Genomic DNA, 21,874 nt, shown 5'->3' on the forward strand with positions numbered 1-21,874 from the left:
GAGCAATCCATTCACTCCAACATATATTCCTGCATTACTTTTCTCCTTCTGGTATTTATCCATTTCCCTTACAAAGACTACTACTAAATTTGTATCCACTGTCCTATCATGCAGTGCAATCCTAACCACTTCTTATATAAAAACAGGTTTCCTCATGGTGCCTGTTTTTTTTTGCCAATCATCTTAAATCTGTTCCCTCTGCTTATCGACCCTTCAGTCATTGGAAACACTTTCACCTTATTTACTCTATCTAAACCCTTCATGGTTTTAAACATTTCTATTAAATCTCTTCTCAACCTTCTCTGCTTCCAGGAATTTTGTTTTAATCATAACACACTAAATATTGCTCAATTCAAACAAACTGATGTTCTTAAATAAAAATTGCCCAATTAGGAGATTATACTATGAATTACACTCATCATCATAAACCGGTTAAGTGATTGGGCAAGGAGGTAGCAGATAGTGTGGTTAAGTGTGAAATTATCCATTTGGCAGGAAGAATAGAAAACCAGAAAATAGTGTTTAGTGAGGGACTTGGAGGGATCTGGGTGCCCATGTAACTCTTTCGAGTATAAACACATTTCCATCTGTTTCTGGGTGCCCATGTACATGAACAATAGAAGGTTAGCATGCAATTAGGAAGGCAAACTGATGAGATGGGGGCTTAGTTGTAATATCACAGGGCCAATAATCCAGAGGCTCAAGTTAATAATCTGGGGACATGGTGGCTGGTGGAATTTAAATTAAATTAATAAAAACAATCTGGAATTGAAAGCTAGTTTCAGAAATGGTAACCATGAAACTATCATTGATTGTTGTACAAACGCATTTGGTTCACTAATGTCCTTTAGGGAAGGAAATCTTCCATCCTTACCTACATGTGACTCCAGATCCATAGTAAGGTGAACTCTTAATTGCCCTCAGAAATAGCTTAGTAAGCCCATTCAGTTCAAGGGCAATTAAGGATGGACAACAAATGTTGGCCTTGTGAGTGAGACCCACATCTCATGAAAGAATAAATTTAAAAAATAAGATTAAGAAGAGGTTGCTGCTATTCTACTTCAGCAAAACCATCCCTGGAGTAATATGTTGAGTTTTGGCTTCCTTACCTAAGAAAGGATGTAGTTATCTTAGAGAAGAGCAACAAAGGTTTACTAGGTTGTTTCTTGGGGTAAGAGGGTTGTTGTATGAGGAAAGATTGAGTAGAATGGGCCTACATTCTCTGATGTTTAGAAGGATGAGAGATGATGGCATGTAACATTCTTAGAGGGTTTGACAGGATAGGTGTGACAAGGCTGTCATAGGTTGGTGAGTCTAGAACTAGGGTTCAAAGTCTCAGCATAATGAGTTGACCATTTATTACTGAGGTGAGGAGAAGAAATTTCTTGACTCAGGGTTGAAAACCTTTGAAATTCTCTGCCCAAGAGAGCTGCGGATGCTCAGACATTGAGTATGACCATTAGATTTTTGGGCACTAAAGGAATGAGGGAATATGAGTTTAGGGCGAGAAAGTGGAGTTGATGTAAAACTTCAGCCATTATCTTAATTTACAGCAGAGCAGGTCCAAGTGGCTGCATGGTCTTGTTCATATTTCTTATGTTCTAGTCCCACAGAATATCCCTGACACTTAATGCTTTTTGGGCAACCAGGGAGGGGCAATAGCTGTTGTCCATCTCAGTGAAGCATTTTAGGGGAGGGAGTATGGCTTGAATCTGAAAGTGAAGAACATTCTTTGTAAGAAGCAGGAATTACTATGTTAGTAGCTATTTCCCTCAATACATGGGTTCTGCACTGCCACAGAGTGACAAAGTTTTTAATCTTGGTGTTGCCATTGGGATCAGGGGCTGGATTTTATGGCCCCACACTGGGTGTGTTTTTGATGGGGGGGCGGGGCACATAAAATATGACTTGTGGTTAGCCCACTGGCTTCCCGCTCACCTCCAACCCAATACCCATAAAACAGCAGGTGGGCGGACAGCAAAATTAGCAGCCCATGTGCCATTTTGAAAAAAATTAACAGGAAATTGAGCTTGTTGACAAGCCAACTGACCCGAATATTACACTCCCCACGCCATAATATGATTGGCATAGGCAGGTGAGTGGGAATGAAAAGGTCATTTTTAAAACAATGTTATGGAAAAGGTTGTGGGTGGACATCATTCAGGAGGCACATTGGGGCAACCCCTCCAAGATGTTAGCCACCGCACCCCCCCTCCGACTTTGTTCCTCCTTGCCTGGCCTCCAAAACCCACTCCCCCACCCCCTTCACCCCCACACCCATTCTCCCCCATCTCTAAGCTTCCCAGTCCCTCCCCATTCAAAATCCCCGACTTACCTGGGTCAGGATGCCATGGCTGTCTTCATCCTGAGGCCGGCCTAGTTGCAGTCCCAGCAGCTCCCACTACTCAGTTCTAGTGCTGTTGGGATTGCTAGAGCTGCCAGCCAATCAGTTTGAACAAAGAACAAAGAAAAGTACAGCATAGGAACAGGCCCTTCGGCCCTCCAAGTCTGCGCCGATCAGATTGCCTGTCAAACTAAAATATTTTGCACTTCTGGGGTCCGTATCCCTCTATTCCCATCCTAATCATGTATTTGTCAAGCTGCCTCTTAAACACCACTATCGTACCTGCTTCCACCACCTCCTCTGGCAGCGAATTTCAGACACTCACTACCCTCTGTGTAAAAAACTTGCCCCGCACATATCCTCTAAGTTTTCTCCTCTCACCTTAAATCTATGTCCCCCAATAATTGACTCTTCCACCCTGGGAAAAAGCTTCTGACCATCTACTCTGTCCAACCCACTCATAATTTTGTAAATTTCTATCAAGTCGTCCCTCAATCTCCGTCGTTCTAGTGAGAACAATCCGAGAACAATTTGCTTTTAATTTGAGTATTATCTTTAACAAATGCTTGCACAAGAAAATAAATGACTATTATTAAAACACCTCAAAAGTTTCAAGAACAGTTAAGCAAGGAAGTCTTTTTGAGAAGTATCTATAGAGTAACAACCAAAGCTGTTTATGCAAACAGATTGCTTTCCAAGGATTCAGACAGATACATCATGAAGTCAAATCTGTGACATGTGCCTTTGCTGTAGACAAAGTAAGATGTATAAAGTAGTATGGTTTTCAATAGTTAGTTAGAGGGCTCCAAAGATTGAGATACCAAAAAGTGCCTACTCTGCCTACAGTATAGATTGATCACCCATGCTAAATACAAATAAAGTCTGTTCTGTGTACTCTACTGTCATGTCTTGTGCTTACTCGAACAATGCTGTTGTGAAACATAGAAGCATTAACAATTGATCCTCAACACTGGCAATGAGTGTTGGGAACAGTAAGTTTTCCATTCCCAAGCAGCAACTACCCTGATCTTAAGAGCACAAATTCACACAAACCAAGCATAAAGTTGACAATGCAATGTCTGGTTCAGCCTCCGTGGCAGTACAGGCCTGGTTACCTCCAGGTTCTGAAGTCGGTCAAGTGCTAGGCCAATATTTGCCAAGCGTAGCATGGAACGAGGTACCACCCAGCTCTCCAGGGTCTCCTTCTGGCCTGTAGTGACATTCTTAACTTGCTGCATCACTAAATAACCTTGGAATCGGTCATCATAGAAGTAAAGGTGGACGGCGAGGGTATGTCCCACAGGCTCGTATCTAAATAAAATGAAAAGCAAATATTTTCAAAATCTTTCCAAGGGCAAACAAACTATATCATAAACCATGGGTTAAATAATTATTGTTCCCTGTTAACTGCATGCCTTATACCTTTAGCATAGCTCAGTAAATTGTGCACTAAACTTACTTCATTATCATAGAATGGTTACAATACAGAAGGCGGCCATAGGCCTGTCATGTCTGTGCTGGCTCTCTAAAGCAGCAGTTCACCTAGTATCACTCCCCGGCCTTCTCCTCGTAGCCCTGCTTCTCTCTTTTCAGATAATAATACAACTCCCTCTTGAAAGCCTTGATTGTATCTGCCTCCACCACACTCTCAGGCAACGTATTTCAGATCCTAACCACCTACTCTGAAAAAGTTTTTCCTCGTTGCCAAATGCTTCTTTTGCCAATCACCTTATATCTGTGCCCTCTGGTACTCGATCCTTCCATCAATGGGACGGTTTTTCTCCATCTACCCTCTCATGACCTAAATAATTGACCCTTATCCTGAGATTGTGCCCACAATGTAATAGATTCCCCAGTCAGGGGAAACATCCACCCTGTTAAGCCCCTTCAGGATCAATGAGATCACCTCTCATTGTTCTAAACTGTAGAGAGCATGGCCCAGTTTACTCAGCTGCTCATCATAGGATAACCCTCTCATCCCAGGGACCAATCCAGTGAACCTTCGCTGTATTGCCCACTAGGCAAGTATATCCTCCCTTAGTTAGGGAGATCAAAACTGTGCACAGCATTACAGGGGTGGTCTTACCAAATCCCTGTACTCTTGTACTCTAATTCCTTTGCAGTAAAGGCCAACACACCATTTGCCTTCCTAATTGTTTGTTGTACCTCCATGCTAACTTTCTATGATGATGGGATAGAAAGCCAAATATCCAAATTTGCTGATAACACAAAAATATGTGGAATTGTAGATGGAAGCATAAAATTATAAAGAGATATCGATTGGTTAATTGAATGACCAAACCTGTAACAAGTGGATTTCAATGTAGGCAAATATGAGGTCATCCACTTTGGATTTAAACAGAATAGAACAGGGTACTTTCTAAATATTGAAAAGCTAAAAACATTGAAGGACCAAAGAGATTTGGAGGTCCAGGTACATAGATCATGAAAATATCATGAACAGCTGCAGAAAATAACCAACAAAAAGGCTAATGGAATGCTGACCTTTCTTTCAGAGGACTAGAATACAAGGGAGCAGAAGTCATGCTTCAGCTATGCAAAGCTTGGTTTGACCGCACCTGAAGTAATGTGAGCAGTTCTGGGTGCCACACCTTAGGAAGGAAATATTGACCTTGGAGGGAGTGTAGCTTAGATTTACCAGAATAGTACCTGGGTTCCATGGGTTAAATTATGAGAAGAGATTACACAAACTAGGATTGTGTTCCCTGAATTGAGAAGGTTACAGACTGAGAGAACAGATAGGATAGAAAAAATAATCTTTTTCTGCTGGTTACAGAGTCTAGTACTTGAGATCAGAGTCTAAGGTCAGAGACCTTTCAGGAGTGAAATTAGGAAACACTTCTACACGCAAAAAGTGGTAGAAGTTTGGAACTCTTCTGTAAGTGGCATCTGATGCTAATCCAAGATTGGTAGATTTTTGTTAACCATAGGTATTAAGTGATATGGTGCAAAGGCAGGTGTATAGGCCGGAGTCGTCTCAGATTTGCACTAAGTGCGGTAGCAGGCGGAAAAAAGGACGTTTCATCTGCCGGCCGCAATGGCGGCTTTTCACGCTGTATCGTGCCATTCCCACCTCATTAATTATGCAGCACCAGGAAACACGGCAGGTCGCTGTTAGTGTGGCCTCTGATTCACCCGCCCCGCCATCACCTCAGGCCTTCAGTAAACCGGGCACCATGTTTAAACTCTGCCCCTGCACGGTCTGTACTCTTAGCTCTTTTCAAGGGATAGGAAGCTGCTGGGAACTGATGGCTGCCAAAGGGAGGAAACATGCTGCCCCCAGCTTTAGTGACACCTCCCTTGAGCACCTACTGGACATAGTGGAGGCCCACTGTGATGTTCTCTACCCTCACTCTGGGCAAAGACAAGCAAGCTAGGTCACCAATTCAACAGGGGAGGCGGTGGCAGCAGTGGTCAGCAACAACGCCCTAAAAAAGATGACAGCCTTCCAGTGCAGGAAGTGGGTGAATGATCTCATCCATTCCGCCAGGGTAAGTCACTCTTCTCATCATTCTCAATTCACACACTCACAAACCAATCACACATCCACAGGAATCTCACACCTCAAGGGACACCACCAACTCTCACACACACCCTCACATCTCCATAAGGCTCATATCCTCTCAAGCTCACGCCCTCATCCTGTCCATGGCTCCGCTCACCACACAAACATTCTACGCAGTGCCATGTGTCCTGCTCACACTCTCCATCTGTTTTCATGCAGGGGAAAATGGCTGACAACAGCAGGGAGAGGTCCCAGACCGGGGCTGGAGTGGCTCACATTAGGCCCCTCATTCACTTTGAGGAATGTGCCATCGCGCTGATTGGTGAGGACGTGGACCCTGCTTGCAGTGATGGTGAGGTCGGTGGCAAACCCCCTCGTGAGGATCCTGCACCACATCATCCCTCTCTCAACGCAACTGTGAGTGCTCTCTCTCCTGCTTTTGACTCTGCTACCATGCACTAATTGTCTCTACTTTGGTTCACAGGGAGCTCTGCCAAGCGACCGATGCCCTCAGCCAGCCAGTCCCTCAGCTCCATCCAGGTCTGCACCTCCAACAAAAAGGACACCTCCTCCGTTGAAGAGCTGGAAATAAGCAGCCTTGAAGATTTGCCACTGCGCTTACCCACACCCTCCACCAGCGCAGAGACACACACCTCAGTGGGACCTTGATCAAGGGCAGGCTTGGGTTCACAATTACTGCACGGACACATGTCTGCAGCAAGAGGTTTAGCCAAGCTCCCTCTGCTGGGGAAGAGGCATCTGTGAGGTCCGAGTCAGATGACGAGCCTCTGGATTTGACCTGCCAACTCATTGTGAAGAGTCAGCAGAAGGCAGGAGAACATCACGGAGAGCTTTTGGAAGCCCTCAACAGAATGCACACGAGTCGAAGGAGTGCATCTGCCTGCTGTTTGATGAAATGGTGCCCACATGTGTACGTATGGAGGGCTCAATGGGAAGGATGGCGGATACCATGGAAACCCTGGTCCAGCAGAACATGAAGATGTGCACAGACCTGCACTCCATCGCGGTAGCCATGGTTGAGTTCCTGCAGTGGCAATGTGAGAAAGACGGGGCATCTCGACATCCTCCTAGGTGCTCCTTCCCCTCAAGGATTCAGGCCGGGGCCCCCAGGCATTCAAAGGGAGGGGAAGCGGCAGCTGGACATCCCTAGGTCATCCGCTCAGGAATATCAGAGGCTACCCTCTCCCTCTGAGTCGCCTTAGCCTGTGACCCTCTCAAACTCATCCTCTGTCACCACAGAGAGAACAGCTGGCCCACAGAAAGACAGCCAAAGCAAGCCGGGGCCCTCAAAGCCTCGGCTCTCCAGAGGATCCATGCCAAAGTCATCAGAGACAACAGGGCCAACCATTGCACAAGCTGTCGGGGCAGCACATAGAAGAGGTGGTAGGCCTAGAAAAGTTTAAGAATTTCTGATCACGTGGTTGTATAGGTGAACACATTTTGTCACTTTATAATGTGAAAATTATTCACTTTCACTGAATAATGTGTAATGGTGTCTTTCAGCTTCATGAGTCCTCTGCCTGCACCTCCCCCCCCACCACCCCACTAGCAGTTCAGCCTCGTGGATTCTTCCACACAAGCGGAGCCTTTCTCAATCACACTCATCTCAATGTCCCAAGCAATTTCAATGCTGCCTGCTGGGTTCTCTTTCAGTTGCCCATCTGAGCTGACCTGCATCTTTGCCCACTCACTGATCGCACTCTGATGCAATATCCATGCCCACCTAACACAAGGCTCCTTTCACTTGCAATTTCACTTTCGATGGTGGTTAAGGATGTCTTCAGCTCCCCTATCCTTTCTCCTCCTCCAGTCACCCATATTCTCTATCCCATCACTGTTGACACCATTGGCATTACCTTCCACCACCCAGCCATCACCTACCAACCAGAACCCTTTTCTTTCCTGGATGTCCAGGTGAATGCGATGTTCTCTATCTTCCTGAGAATCCCACCCATCTTTTCCACCTCCAAGCTCCCTCCCCCCCTCCAAACTCCTGCCTCACCCTGGGCTCCCTCCTCCCCTCCAAGCTCCCTCCTTCCCCCAGACTCCTTCCTCTCCTAGACTCCTGGCCCCTCCGAATTCCTTCCTCCCCCAAAAGACCTGCCCCCCTCTGAACTTGTTCCTCCCCTGAAGTCCTTCCCCTCTCTGAACTCCTTACCTTACACCTACCTCCTCAGTTTCTGCATTCTTCCCCATCACACCCTCTCCCCGGTACTCCTTTCCTCCCTCCCAACCTAACACCCCACCCCCCTGACACCATCCTTTCCCCCCTCCAACCTCCAGACCTTCCTCTCCCAGTCAAACCTAGATCTTCCTCTCCACACCCTCAATGATCATCCATAGCAGACCATGGCCAACACACTAATGTCCCAAAACAGAGCACAGACATCAATGGTGACCTTCCACCTTCTGTGAGCTGCTTCACGGCAGAGCCATGTCCATCAGAATCTATCCAGCAGGCAATTCACGTGTTCCTCCAGGGTCCAGTAGCTGTCGGGTTCCAGCATCTTTTACTCCTTGGATGTCAGACATTACACTTGTGAAGATGTGCTCTGGGCCGGCGTGTTTTCCTGTCGACGTGATTGGTAAACTTGACATGGGGGGGATGATTCCAGCAAGCACAGCTTATAATTAGATGCAGGCGTATTAAAAATGATGTTCCTGACGGGGATGGAAAATTCCAGCCATGGAGTTAGTTTGCAGATGAGTCATGAAAAGGCTTGCGGGGCTAAATGTCGACTCCTGTTCCTGCGAACTGAGATGAATTAACTCTGAACAGACTGGAAACTGACACTGGGATCATCTAGAGTTACTGTAGTGTAAGAGGACAGCATCTTCATTGAAATCTACTCAGCGTGACTTTGGTATATGAGAACTTCTCAACACAATATGCTAACAGAATTCATACAGATCACATATTCTGCCTTGTCTCTACACAAAAATGGCTCCCTTCCTCCCTAAAATGATGACAACCTCCTTGTAAGTCAAATGGAACACTGCAACATTGAACATTTAGCAATGTTCTGTGAATTAACAGAAGAGTAGGACAACCACTGCATCACCTCTGAACTGGACAGTGTAGATTAGGGAGTGGTTTTTCAATAGTTAAATCTAAAATTACAGTCTACTTTTTGGAGTCCTGGAGTAAATAAAGAATCTTCCACCCACAAATGTCACAGCACATACGCACTAAGGGAAGGTTAGGTAAGTACAGAGGGAGAAAGGAATGAAAGAATATGCTGATAGCTTTAGGTGATATAGGGTGGAAGGAGGTTTGTGTGCAGTTTAAATGCTGGCAAAGATCTGTTGGGCTGTATGGCCTGTTTCTGTATTGTACGTTGTATTGTACTATGTGTATGCTGCCACCATCTCGTTTTAGACTGGGCCACAGATTCTGAACTAACTGTTAGGGCTTCCTAAAAGTATGGTGAGTACCGAAATGCTGCTGCCTTTGGAGGTGGTCTGTGCAGGAAATAGGTTTCCAGCTGTAATATCCAAATTTTTTGGGCTACAGAGGGATTGGCCATAGACCCTCAAGAGCTAATTATCATTATTTCAATCATTTTGTTCTTAATTGTCACTTATGACAAAGTTGCCGATTGTAACAAATCTCTTCCCTGAGTCATCCACCTTTGAGGCAACAGCTTATTCCAAAAATTCTAATCCCTCACATTTCAAAGGGGACAAAAGCAGTGAACAAAATATTGAAGGAGCACGAGGTCTGAACCCAGGATTTAAGCATGAGTAATGCTCCAGGGCCATAGTCCTGCATACAGCAATATAAACTGCAACTGGGTTTACTCCTGGAGCTATGAGACAGTGTGTGACATCACTGCTTGGTTTCCCACTCACTGCGCAAGCAACAGGGCCAGGGAATCATGAACCACCATTTATAAAGCACGTATCCACAAACTACATCATTATTGTTACATCGTCCTGGATACTTTAGAGTTCCAAGTATGAAATGAGTCGGTTACTGCCACATCCACGATTCTGGCAGGTCAATTAACATTCCTGTGAGTCATTCTTGTTGTCTGAGCTGCTGAAAATGAAACGTAGAAACCTAGGAAGACTTATGGCACACAAGGAGACAGACATTCCAACTCTTGGTTAGCAATCCTGCAGGTTACAGTATTTCTGGTGCATACCCAAATACACAAAGGTTTCTGCCTCTACCACCCTCTCATGCAATGAGTTCTAGACCCCCACAACTTCTCGAAGGAAAAATTGCTCAAAACCCCTCTAATCCTTCACCAATTACTTTAAATCTATACTTTCTTGATCACTTTATCAACTTGTCCCGCATGGTATGTAGTCATACACTCAAGGTCACTCCTCTCCTCTACACTTCTCAGTATCGCACCCTTTAACATGTATTAAATGCTTTGTCTTCCACAAATGCATGATCCGGACTGAAATGCATATAACCACTTTTCTGCCCACCTGACCAGTCTATTGCTATCTTCTTGCAGTCTAAGGGCGGAATCGTCCCAGATTTGCACTAAGTGATGTTAGTGGACAGGAAATAGGATGTTTTACTCGCCAGCCACAGCTTTTCGCGCCTTATCGTCCCAAGCCCGATTAATTAATTATGTTTTCCTGGGGAACATGCCGTTTCAATGGCAGGTAGGGTCTCATCTGCCCTCCATACCATCACCTTGCCGCATCATCATGCTGGACACCATATTTAAAGTGCAGCTGAGCACACACCTCTCAGTGCTTCCAGCCCATGACTGCTGCAAAGAAGACATGGCCCTGAAAGGCAAAAAGATGGAAACCCCCTGGTTTAGTGATGCATCCCTCGAGCACCTTTGGGACGCAGTGGAGGCCTGCCCTGATGTTCTCTACCCCCGTTCTGGCTGCAGGATGGGCAGCAACATCAGCAATCCAGCGTGGGAGGTGGTGGCAGTGGTGGTCAGTGCCAATGCCCTACAAAAGAGGACAGCCATCCAGCACCAAAAAGGGAAGTCACTCTCAACTCACACACTCATAAACACATCACACATCCATAGGGATCTCACTCATTGCCAGTTCAAGGGACATCACCATTCACTCTCTCACACACACCTTCATTGTCCTCATCCCATCTGTGGGACCACTCACCATAATCACATGTCAGGCATACTTATCATCTGGCCTGGCAGACATCCTGCTTACATTCTCCCCATCTCTATTCATGCAGGACAAGCTGGCGCACAACAAAGAGGGGGAGGTCGCAGACTGGTGAAGGAATGCCTAAAATCAAGGTCCTCACAGATTTTGAAAATAGAGCCATCCAGCTAGCTGGTGAGGATATGGACCGATCCTGTGCTGGTAGTGAGGTTGGCCGTGCTCTAGTAAGTGAGGATCCAGCAGTGCAACACTTTGGTGGAATCTAGTTTTAGAGTAGCCTCAGGGTCACAATCTGGTGAGCACATTTCACTGTGATGATCACTCACTGTCACTCGGAGGACTGCTGGAGGCTAGAAATCTGCTGAATGCGAGTCAGATAACGAGCCTCTGGACTCAGTCATGTTATAATTGCTGGAGCTGCAAAGGCAAGCTTGGGAACATCAGGAATGGATGTCCGCTGCACTCCTCAGATTGCAAGACATGATGGAGGATTCTGTCCGCCTTCAGGCTGAGGCGATAGCACCGGTATGCCAATGTACCAAGATCAAAGCTGGTAGGATGGCGGCAGTCATGGAGACCTTAGTCCAGAACATCACTCCTGCACTGCTGCGCGGGTTGAACTCCATCGTTGACACCATAGTTGGCCTCCAACAGTGTGTACATGAGAGGGATGCGGGGCAGCTCTTCTCCTTGAGGAGTTAGCTTGGGTCTCTTCACAACCATAGAGAGGAGGATCAGCAGGTGCACATCCTGGGCCATCAACCCAGGTGACTCTCGGAATGTCTGGCTCATCCAAATCCCCTCTTCCTGTGACCCCAGCAGCTCCAGCTCCACAGATGGAAGAGGGTGCCACTGCTACACAGCAGGACCCTGAAAGCAGGCCCCTGGGGATGCCCACCAAGGCCATCACAGACAGGGAGCAGCTGTCAGCAGGCTGCCTCCACCTTAACTGTGGATATTGGAGGAGGACCATGATGTAGTAGCAGAGTTACAAAACCTCCCTGTCGCTTGTCATTTTAACACTCTACCCTGCTCTCTTGCCCACATGTCTGTCCTTGGCTTGCTGCATTGGTCCAGTGAAGCCCAACGCAAGCTGGAGGAACAACACCTCATCTTCCGACTAGGCACTTTACAGCCTTCCGGACTGAATATTGAATTCAACAACTTTAGGTCTTGAGCTCCCTCCTCCATCCCCACCACCTTTCTGTTTCTTCCCCCTTCCTTTTGTTTTTTCCAATAAATTATATAGATTTTTCTTTTCCCACCTATTTCCATTATTTTTAAATATTTTTAAATCTTTTATGCTCCCCCCACCCCCACTAGAGCCATACCTTGAGTACCCTACCATCCATTCTTAATTAGCGCATTCGTTTAGATAATATCACCAACTTTAACACCTATGTGTTCTTTTGTTCTGTTGTCTGTGACATCTTTTGATGATCTGCTTCCATCACTGCTTGTTTGTCCCTACAACCACACCAACTCCCTCCACTTCTCTCCCCCCACCCCACCCCCACACACCTTAAACCAGCTTATATTTCACCCCTTTCTTGGATTCACTCAAATCTGTCGAAGGGTCATGAGGACTCGAAACGTCAACTCTTTTCTTCTCCGCCGATGCTGCCAGACCGGCTGAGTTTTTCCAGGTAATTCTGTTTTTGTCTCAGAGCAGTTCTGTCCAGTGCTGCAGGTGAGTGGTGGCTTTGACCTCCAGCTCCTGCCAGTATGCTCAGCAGGGCAGAGGTGGACCCCCAGGTAGAGGAGACTGGTCCTGCTCCAGGTGAAAGGCCTGAGTTCCTCGGTGTCATGAAGATATTAATGTATAAATTATTGGAAAATATTTTTCTTTTAAAATAGAGGTTTAGTCTGTGGGTGTGTCTTAATTGGATTAAAGCCAGCTAGTTTGGTGCTTTGATGTATACTAGTTTTGATATGTAAGAGAGATCGCGTGCATTTGCATTTTATGAAATAGAGCATTCAAGAAGTGGGGTGAAAACTACCACCTAGTTAGCAGGTACCAAGCAATATGTTTATATTACTAATAAAATTGGTACTATTGTTAAAAGGTAGAGTTTGAAGATGCTGGTGATACAATGAGAATTTACATTCAATGAGCGGTGCTAGGTATAACTTCAGCAGTTTTGTGTGTGCAAGGCAGAGGCAATATCAGATCAAAGCAGATGTAAGCCTCCAACTGTCTCCACAGGAACCAAAGTGAAAGGAACCTCATTTTGAATTCATAAGGTGAAAATGCTTTGCCCGGTGTCTGGTTAAGTTGCTGTTGCCTTAATGGAGATTAGTTTGGGAATTTGTTAAAAGTTATAATAACAGTAATTTGTAGCCATGTGTAAAATATGTTAACCTATGTAAATTAATAAAATGTTTCATTTAGCTTAATGTAAAACCTCGAGACTGGGTCTGATTCCTAAATTTAGAGTTGCATCTCAAACATAACACTTAAAATTATAGGTTATGACAGTTGTTGAAAGTTTCCCTCTGGGATTTTTAAATAACTCAGCTTTATGAACTGCATCGGTCATAACACATGGGCAGGGGATCCATCTGCTACTGACCGACCAGGAGTCCTGAACACCTGTCCCAGTTGATCCTAGCAGAGGACACGGCAGAGTACACCTCCTAGCATTCTCGCATCCTCTTGCAGGTCAGCCGGGTCCGTGAACATGAGAAGCTCGTCATCAGCGTAAACTGAAGGGGCCACCCCGATGCTCGGCCCACACAGAACCAATCCTGACAGCCTCCTTCGCAAGAGGCACAGGAAAAGCTCCACGAAGAGAGAATACAATTAATACAATTGGCCAGACGGGGCGGGGGGGGCAGCCCTGATGCACTCCTCTCACAAAGAGAAGGGGCACCGGTAGGGACACGTTAACCTTAACTAGGCACTCTTCGGCAGCATAAAGAAGTCAGATCTAGGTGATGAAATGCTTCCTGAACCTGACTGCTTGCAGAGTCCCAAATGAATATTCATGATCCACCCTGTCAAATGCCTTCTCCTGGTTAAGAGATAGGAAAGTGCTCGGCAAACCAGTCCTCTGGGAAAGGTGGATAATGCCCTAGGCTAGATGGATGTTGTCAAAAATGATGCAGCCTGGGACCATGTAGGACTGGCTAGGGTGGATCATGTGGCCCAGCACACTGCCAAGGTGAGAAGACATGCCCTGGCAAAGATCTTGTAATCCATCCTGAGGAGGGAGACCAGCTGCCAGCTCTTAAGATGGCAGAGATCCCCCCTCGTAGGCAGCACGATAGGGGCATTTCCCCAGTTGCAATGCTCTCCCCTAAAAACTATTGTTCCCCAGGATATCCCAGAATGCCCTGAAGAACTCTGCAGTCAGCCTGTCCAGGCCGGGGACTTGCCCCGGAGAGGCTGTCAAGGGTGCCGGTAAGTTCCTCCAGACTTATAGGAGCGTAAAGCTTTCCGGCACCCTCCAGGCTGACTTGCGGCAGGTCCTCCCACAAAACACTGCGAGGATCCTTGCTGGCTGGATCCGGAGAGAACAGGGCAGCGTAATAGTCTCGGGTAATGGCACTGACGCTCTCCAGATCTGAGACAAAGGATCCCTTTGGCCATCGGCCAGCAGCGTAAGGAACTGGTGATGGACCCTGTGCCTTTTTTCCAGTGAGTAGAAGAAAGGGGAGCTACAGTCCAACTCCTTGAGGACCTGGGTCCGCGACCTCGCGAACACACCGCAGGACCCAACGAGTTGCAAGTCCCGCAGCACGCATTTTTTCTCTTTGTACGCCAGCCGCAGGGCCGGCTCTGCATCGGGCTGACTGAGATGTGCCTCCAGGTCAAGCACCTCCTTGACCCTGGATTTCTGCCTCTTTGTCGACCTCTTCGCGTACTCCTGACAGAAGACGCAGATGTGGGTCTTGTCCACATCCCACCATAGCCTCAAGGAGGGGAAGCCTCCCCGCTTCCTTCTCCAGCCAGCCCAGAAATGAAGAAATGGGTCCAGGAACTGCTCATTCTACAGCAGCAGGTTGTTAAAGTGCCAGTACGCAGACTCCGTCTGAGCGCAGAATGGAACGAGCATCACCCACACTAGATACATGACACCTGCCATGAAAGCAGGACATGAACGCCTTGGAAATGTACAGGCAGTCGAGTTTGGATGCTCCGACTCCGGGTGACACGAAAGTGAAAACGCTGGTGTCAGGATGGAAATGTCGCCAGACATCCACCAAGTCAAAGAGTCCAACCAGGTCCCTCAACTTACTCACATCTACCATGCGGTGCTGGGCACTGAGACGGTCCCTGGCCCTGAGGGTACAGTTGAAATCCACCCCCCCAACACCGAGGACCATGCATCCACCCGCGTCGATAGAGACAAGGTGAGCGGGCACTTCCTCAAAGAAGCTCACCTGCTGCTACACGCCCAGGGAAGCGTACACGTTCACAAAGTGAAGCACTGCGCCTCCTAGGCGCACAGTAAGACGCAGCAATTGGCCTGGCACCAGCTCCTTGACCCCCAAGATCTCTGGCTGAAAATGCGGGGCCAACAAGATAGCCACCCCGCCAGAATTGGAGGCTAGGTGACTCATGTAGACCCCCACCTCGTCACTCCAGGGACCACTTAGCTTTGTGTCCCAGAACAGTATGCGTTTGCTGCAGGAAGCACACCGCATACTTCCTGTCCCGGAAGGACTGAGAAGTTCTGGAACCTGCGCTGTGCGTCCCTGCTACCGTTGACGTTGAAGCTAGCTATGGTAGTCTTCATTGACAGAAGTATGTGCTGTCATCACCACACCTAGTGTGAGTGCAGAAGGATAGGGCTTTTTTAAGCCTTCCTCTCCTTCAGGAGCCCAGCAAGAACTGTATGGACCCTCCCCCGGGAATTCCGGTCCAGCTCAGGGACTTTTAGAGCCTTGCCGGCGGACCAGAACACCAGCGGAAATGAATGTCACCAGTCTAAGGCCGACTGGACCCTGTTTCGGCGACCGCAATTACTCGTCAAAAAGTCCCGGAGCTCCCCAACGGGGGTCAGGGGATAGTCGACAGCAGGCGCCAAAGCCCCAATCACTGCGCCTGGCTCCAGGTCGTCGATGGTGCTCGCTAACGACGCCACCTCCTCCTCCAGGTCATCGCCACTAGCTTCTAACCCCTTCCCCGCATTGAGTGCAGGGGCTGATCTGGGGCCGCCAGGTGGCTTTTACCAGGGTCATGATTGATTGTGTAGGACCCCTCCCTAAGATTAAAAGTGGAAATCTGTATTTATTGACAATAATGGATGTGTCTACCAGGTTTCCTGAAGTGATGCCTTTAAGAAATATTAACTAACTAAGAAGATTGTGGAGGAGTTAATTAAATTTTTTACGATATGGTTTACCTAAAGAAATACAATCAGACCAGGGGTCAAATTTCATGTCACCCCCAGGATCAAGGCCAGAGGGGTCCTCTCTGTCTCGACTTGGGACTCTGGGTCAGAGCATGACAGCAGCTCAGAGGCTCGCTCTGCCCGAGGCACCTGGTTGCTTGGCATATCTGGGAAAAGTTCCAGGCCCAGCGCCAACGACTGAGACAAAGCGGGGAGGCCCTCCCCGCCACCACCACCCAATGACCCAGCAATTGGGAAATTACCGCGGTCCTCAGCAGGCCAGATGGCATCTCGGGGCTACAGGGTGGGTCAGGGCACGGTGCTACCTCAAGGACAACACCCTCACCGACCCCCGAGGGGCTCTGCTCAGGGGACTGCAACGGGACACTAGAAACCTTGCCCTCCCCCAGGGCACAGAATGAGGATTTTAAAGGTGGCGATGCCACCACTTCATCGGCTGGGGAGGAAACAATCTTGACTCCAGGAATCGTGAATCCCTCCCCATCCAAAGAGTGGCGCCTCTTCCGGGGGAGGCAAGGGGTGAGACCTCCATGTGTGAGGTTCCCGCTACCTCACCCCCCCTACCCCGAACTCTCTGACCTCTGGGATTTTGGCATGGGCATCTCCTTCAGAAAGATCACTGGCTTGAGGTCCCACGCCCCAAGGTCGCTGGACCCGGGACCCTGCGCTGAGATAAAGCCGGGCCCAGCACTAGGCACCGAGGTGCCAACGGGCCCAGGTTTACACACCACCCAGGCCCAGATGTGTCTATGTGCCCCGAGCCAATGTCTTGAGGGGGCTGGGGTTTGGGTTGGGCCTGGGGGGCTGCCTCGGAATGCATGCCATTCCTCCACGCCTTCTTGTGGCCTGAACACTCTCCCTGACCTCGCCGGTGGCCAAAGTGGTTTGCAGGCATGGCCCCATATGCCATCTGCCATCAAGATACGCGGTAGGCGGCTTCCTCCAACTCAACAAGCCTCTCTGTGCACTCCACCTGAGCCAGGTGGGTGAAAACCTGGCGCCGGAAGGAGTACATGTGGTGGAGGGCTGCCTCGAGACCGAGCACGATCGGTGTGACCCCTGACCTCATCTCCCCGAGTTGACAGAGGTGGGGGAGGAGGAGTCTACTGGGGATAAACTGGCCCACAGTGAGCCCCTTCTCCAGGGCCAGGTGCACCATCCGCTTGGTCCTCAAGTAAAATATGGCTTTGCCATACATTTTAGAGGCCGAGACAACGGCTGAGGGGCCGTTGGCCCCAGCCATTGCCTTTACGCAGGCCTTAATTGCGAGTGAGTGTAGCTTTTCACCCTGAGTTGTTTTGTCACCAACCGTGAAGATGACAGGGCCGCAGGAGCAGCAGCAGGAATTGAGGCCACTGCTCCTGCGTAGTGGCTTTGGATGGTCCCGCCAACGGTTGAAACGGTGTTACCATGGGGCAGTCAAGTTACACCCACCCCATTTATGTTTGTAAAGTAGAAAGAGGGCTGAAATAATCTTTCTCCCAAGGTGTTTAGAGAGGGAGAGAGAAGAGAGAGTGAGTGAGGAGGGCACAGGAGGAGGACAAGGAGGCACAGGATGGGTAATTGCCAGAGGTGGGTTCGAGTTGCTTTCTTAATAGGGGAAGGCGATGTCTTCACCAGGTAGCCAGGACAGCCTAGCACACAGAAATTGGTGAAGTCCCTCTTCACCAGGCAGCTCCAGGTAGCCTGGACTCCAAAAACAGGGTGGGGGTGGGGTGGACAACAGATGTTTAAAAGACACCCACACCCCTCAACCTTTGTTCTTCTCTTCTTCCTCCCCCTGTCGCAACACAGTCCAGTGCAGAAACCTCCCCCCCTCAAGTCTCAAAACACACACCTCTGAATGAAAAGGCAGAAGTCTTCTTCCTCCTGAACCACTCCTCTCTCTTCTATGTAGGCCTGAAGCCTCAGGCCTCGAGCTGAAGGTCTCCCTCACTGCAGATGTTGGAGCAGCAGCACCACAATATACAGCCCAGGTCTTGAATGGGCCTTCAGGCCTCAGCTTGCAGGCCACTTGCAGATCTTCTAGTAGCAGCAGTAGTAATAGCAGCAACTCAAACAGCAGCCACAGAAGGAGCAGCCACAGCCACAGCCACAGCAAGTTCCAACCCCACAGGCCCAGTAGGGTGCCAATGCCACACAGCAGGACCCCGAAAGCAGGCCCTAAAGGATACCTACCAAGGTTATCCGACAGGGCGTAGCAGTCGGCAGGTTGCCTCCACCCTCTGCTGTGGATGTCGGGGGAGCACCAAGACATAACGGCAGGGTTAGGAAGATGTAGTTGCACAGCCTGGGCACGGGTGTTAATCACTTATACATGATGTTCACTACTGGAAATAAACTGCCAAGAATGTCTCCCTGCCTACTGCTCCTTGTTCTCATGAGCAGCATTCGTGTCGCTCAGATGTGAATCCTTGGTTCCTATGCAAGATAAAGGCAGGTGTCTCAGTCCAGGGTCTTTCCACTGTGCTTTGTGCAACTTTCAGACCAAAGTGATGGTCCGACCTCAGAGACCCTGGACACATTACTGATGCCTGCACCTCGATGGTGCTTGTCATTGCTGCCAGAATGTCGTGGGCAAGCATCACAGAGTCATTCTCTCGTGTGCTCTCAGCACCTTTAAAATGGGGCTGGGTCTCATCTCGTCAGTATCTGTGACCAGTGATGCTGTGCTACTGAAGGGGTCAGGTGCTAAAGGCTGACAATGGATCAGGTGCATTTAAGTTTCATGGCTGCGTCTCCACGATATGAACCTGATCACAGAGTGCAAGCGAGCTGCCCTTGGCCAGACAGGAGTCAGAAATTCACAGAGGTTATATGAAGATCTATGGAGTGTCCACACTTCAAGTCATCATCATCCTCCAGGAACTGAGCGACTATTAGGGCCTCCGCTGCCTCCATGACAGCAGCCTTATCACAGAGGGTTTGTGCACTGCCATAAGGCAGACAGGAGTCAAACAGTCGCAGATGCAATGTAAGGATCTATGGTGTCTCTTCACAGCATGTCGCCATCATCCTCCACAAAGCTAGCAGTTATGAGGGCCTCCCAAGTGTGCCATCCTCGTCTGGCCAGTGAGACAGCCTCATTGCCATCATTGTCATCTTCAAGAACCTCCTCACCAAGGTCCCAATCGATGTCTTCTTCATTGGAGGAGACGTCCAGCTCCTCCATCCCCTCCTTAGCCCGCTCCTTTCCCTGTTGCAGCACCAGGTTGTAAAGAGCACAGCAGGCGACGACAATGTGTGATATCCTCTGCGGACTATATCGCATGGCTCCACCAGGCTGGTCCAGGCTAGGAACCTCATTTCAGCATCCTGATGGTTTGCTCCATCAAGGCATGAGTTGTAGCATTAGTCTCTGCTGCAGTCTGAGGCTGCTGTATGGGTGTCATGAGACACGTCATCTGCGGGTAACCCTTCTCCCTGTGGAGCCATCCTTGCAGCTTCTGTGGGCCCTGGAAGACGTCAGGGACCTGTGACCAATTGAAAATATAGGAGTCATGGACACACCCTGGGAACTATGCGCAGACCTGCTGGATGCGTTCCTGGTGGTTGCATACCAGCTGTATATTCAGCGAATGGAAACCCTTGCGGTTGATGTAGTTGACAAAAATCTGAGCGACATGCGAGTGCAGTCAATGGCACCCTGCACCTGTTGGAAACCTGAAATCTGGGCAAATCCAATCGCCCTTGCACCCTGGCTTTCCCGGTCCCAGGCGAAATGCACAAAGTTGTGTGCCTTCGTGAAGATGCTGCCCATGACCTCACGGATGCATTTGTTAATCTTGCCTCTGTGCAGCCCTGAAAGGAGCCACTGGCACAACAATTGAGTGCCACTGTCACTTTCATGGCTACAGGAAGTCGATGCCCTCCATGTCCTTGTGGCGCTAAATGCTGCAGCAGATGGCAGATGTGACTGACCAGTTCCCTCGACATGCGCAGTCTTCAGCGCAGTGGTTGTCAGTCATCTGCAGGAAAGAAAGACAGCATCTATAGACCCTGGGTCTAGCTAGGCACCAACCAGCGACAGCTCTCTGTGGCTCTTCAGCATTGTGTACGGGAGCCTCAGCCGCCCCTTCTACCTGAAGGTGCTGCTCCTCCTGCTGCCTAGCTTCCGTTGCTCTCTTCTCCTTCATCTCCGCTCTCTGTAGGCCACGAGGCATACAGCTAGTTCTCCAGGCTCCATGTTCCTGATGTACTCCTCCTGCAGGATAAAAAAGATGTGTGGGTTAGGATGGGTGTTCTGCCAACCTCTCCTGCTTAAGTCTGAAGGTCCCTTAATGCATTCTGGAGAGTGCTGGCCAACACTTGGATGGCCAGCGTTTAGTGCGCTGCGTGGCTGCCTGAAACCCACCCTCCTCCACACCACTCTACCTGACCGATTGGCACCAGCCTTGCCCATTGGACTGCATGCTGTGCTCTCAGCTTAGGCGCGGGCATTCACCTAACCCACATTGCAAGGCTGCACTGTCAGCTTGAGCCATGGGGACACTGGTCCAAACTGGAATGATGACATTGCAAGGGGCTGTGAGTGCCAACACAAATGACTGCTCCATGGTCAGCTTTTGCAAGGAGTTTGTACAACAGGCACAGTCATCCAACTGTTCTGCAGTCCACTTAAACATTCATTAGTTTGCCGTCTGTGCCCGAGGAGTGAAAATCTCTGGAGCACTTGGTGGCAATTTCTTGCCTCTGCGTTGCTTGAGTGGGCAGATAAGCTAGAGGCCCAACTCCAACCATGTCAATGTGGCTGTGTCTGAATTGCCTCAGCTGCGGAGGAATGGTCACTTTATACAAGGTTTCTCTAATGCGTGGCCGTTTCCAACCCCCACCCCGCATGTGCTTGTGCACCACCATCAACCACAGTGCAGTCGTTGCCCCCCCAACAACCTTGAAGTTCAACAGGTGAACCTTGAGAATGTTGCGCAATATCACTGTGCAGTCACCTCTGACTTCCCCTCAAAGTGCAGCCTGCCAAGCGCATGCCTTATGTATGGCGTTATGCCATCATGCCCAATGTGCTCAGCTGATCCAACATGGGGGATGATTCCTGCAAGATGGGATTATAATGATATGCAGATGCATTACAATGAGGTTCCTGATGCCTGATGGCGGGAAATGTGGCCTGCCATTGACAGGCAGAGCGGACGATTTCACGACGTTATGAAACCGATTTTTGGCCTTCTCACCATATTGTCCATTCACGCCACCGAACACGCCCGACACCAGTAGGCATGGAGAATTCCACCCTAAAGCTTTCTTCCTCAATATCAACCACATGGCCATAGTGTTTCTCAATATCATCTGCAAACTTCTTAATCATGTCCCCTCTATTTAAATCTCAATAAGTCTAATAAATCATTGATGTGCCACAGACAGTAGGGGATCAAGATCTACAGCAATGTGGTTGACTCTTAACTCTGAAATGGTCTAGCAAACCTCTCAGTTGTACCAAACCACTATAGAATAAAACACTGAGTGTACCTACACCACATGAACTGCAACAGTTCA

The 21,874-nt window shown here is 48.7% G+C and overlaps 1 protein-coding gene across 1 annotated transcript in view; it reads right to left on the reverse strand.

The window, feature by feature from the left end:
* xylt2 (xylosyltransferase II) overlaps positions 1–21,874 on the reverse strand; it is a 324,124-nt gene that overhangs the window by 32,900 nt on the left and 269,350 nt on the right. The window contains exon 10 of the mRNA XM_041216822.1: positions 3,460–3,655. Coding sequence (XP_041072756.1) covers positions 3,460–3,655 — 196 coding nt within the window. The remainder of the gene's footprint in view (positions 1–3,459; positions 3,656–21,874) is intronic.

The sequence above is a fragment of the Carcharodon carcharias genome, chromosome 22 (genome assembly GCF_017639515.1).
Source record: "Carcharodon carcharias isolate sCarCar2 chromosome 22, sCarCar2.pri, whole genome shotgun sequence".
Classification (NCBI taxonomy): Eukaryota; Metazoa; Chordata; class Chondrichthyes; order Lamniformes; family Lamnidae; genus Carcharodon; species Carcharodon carcharias.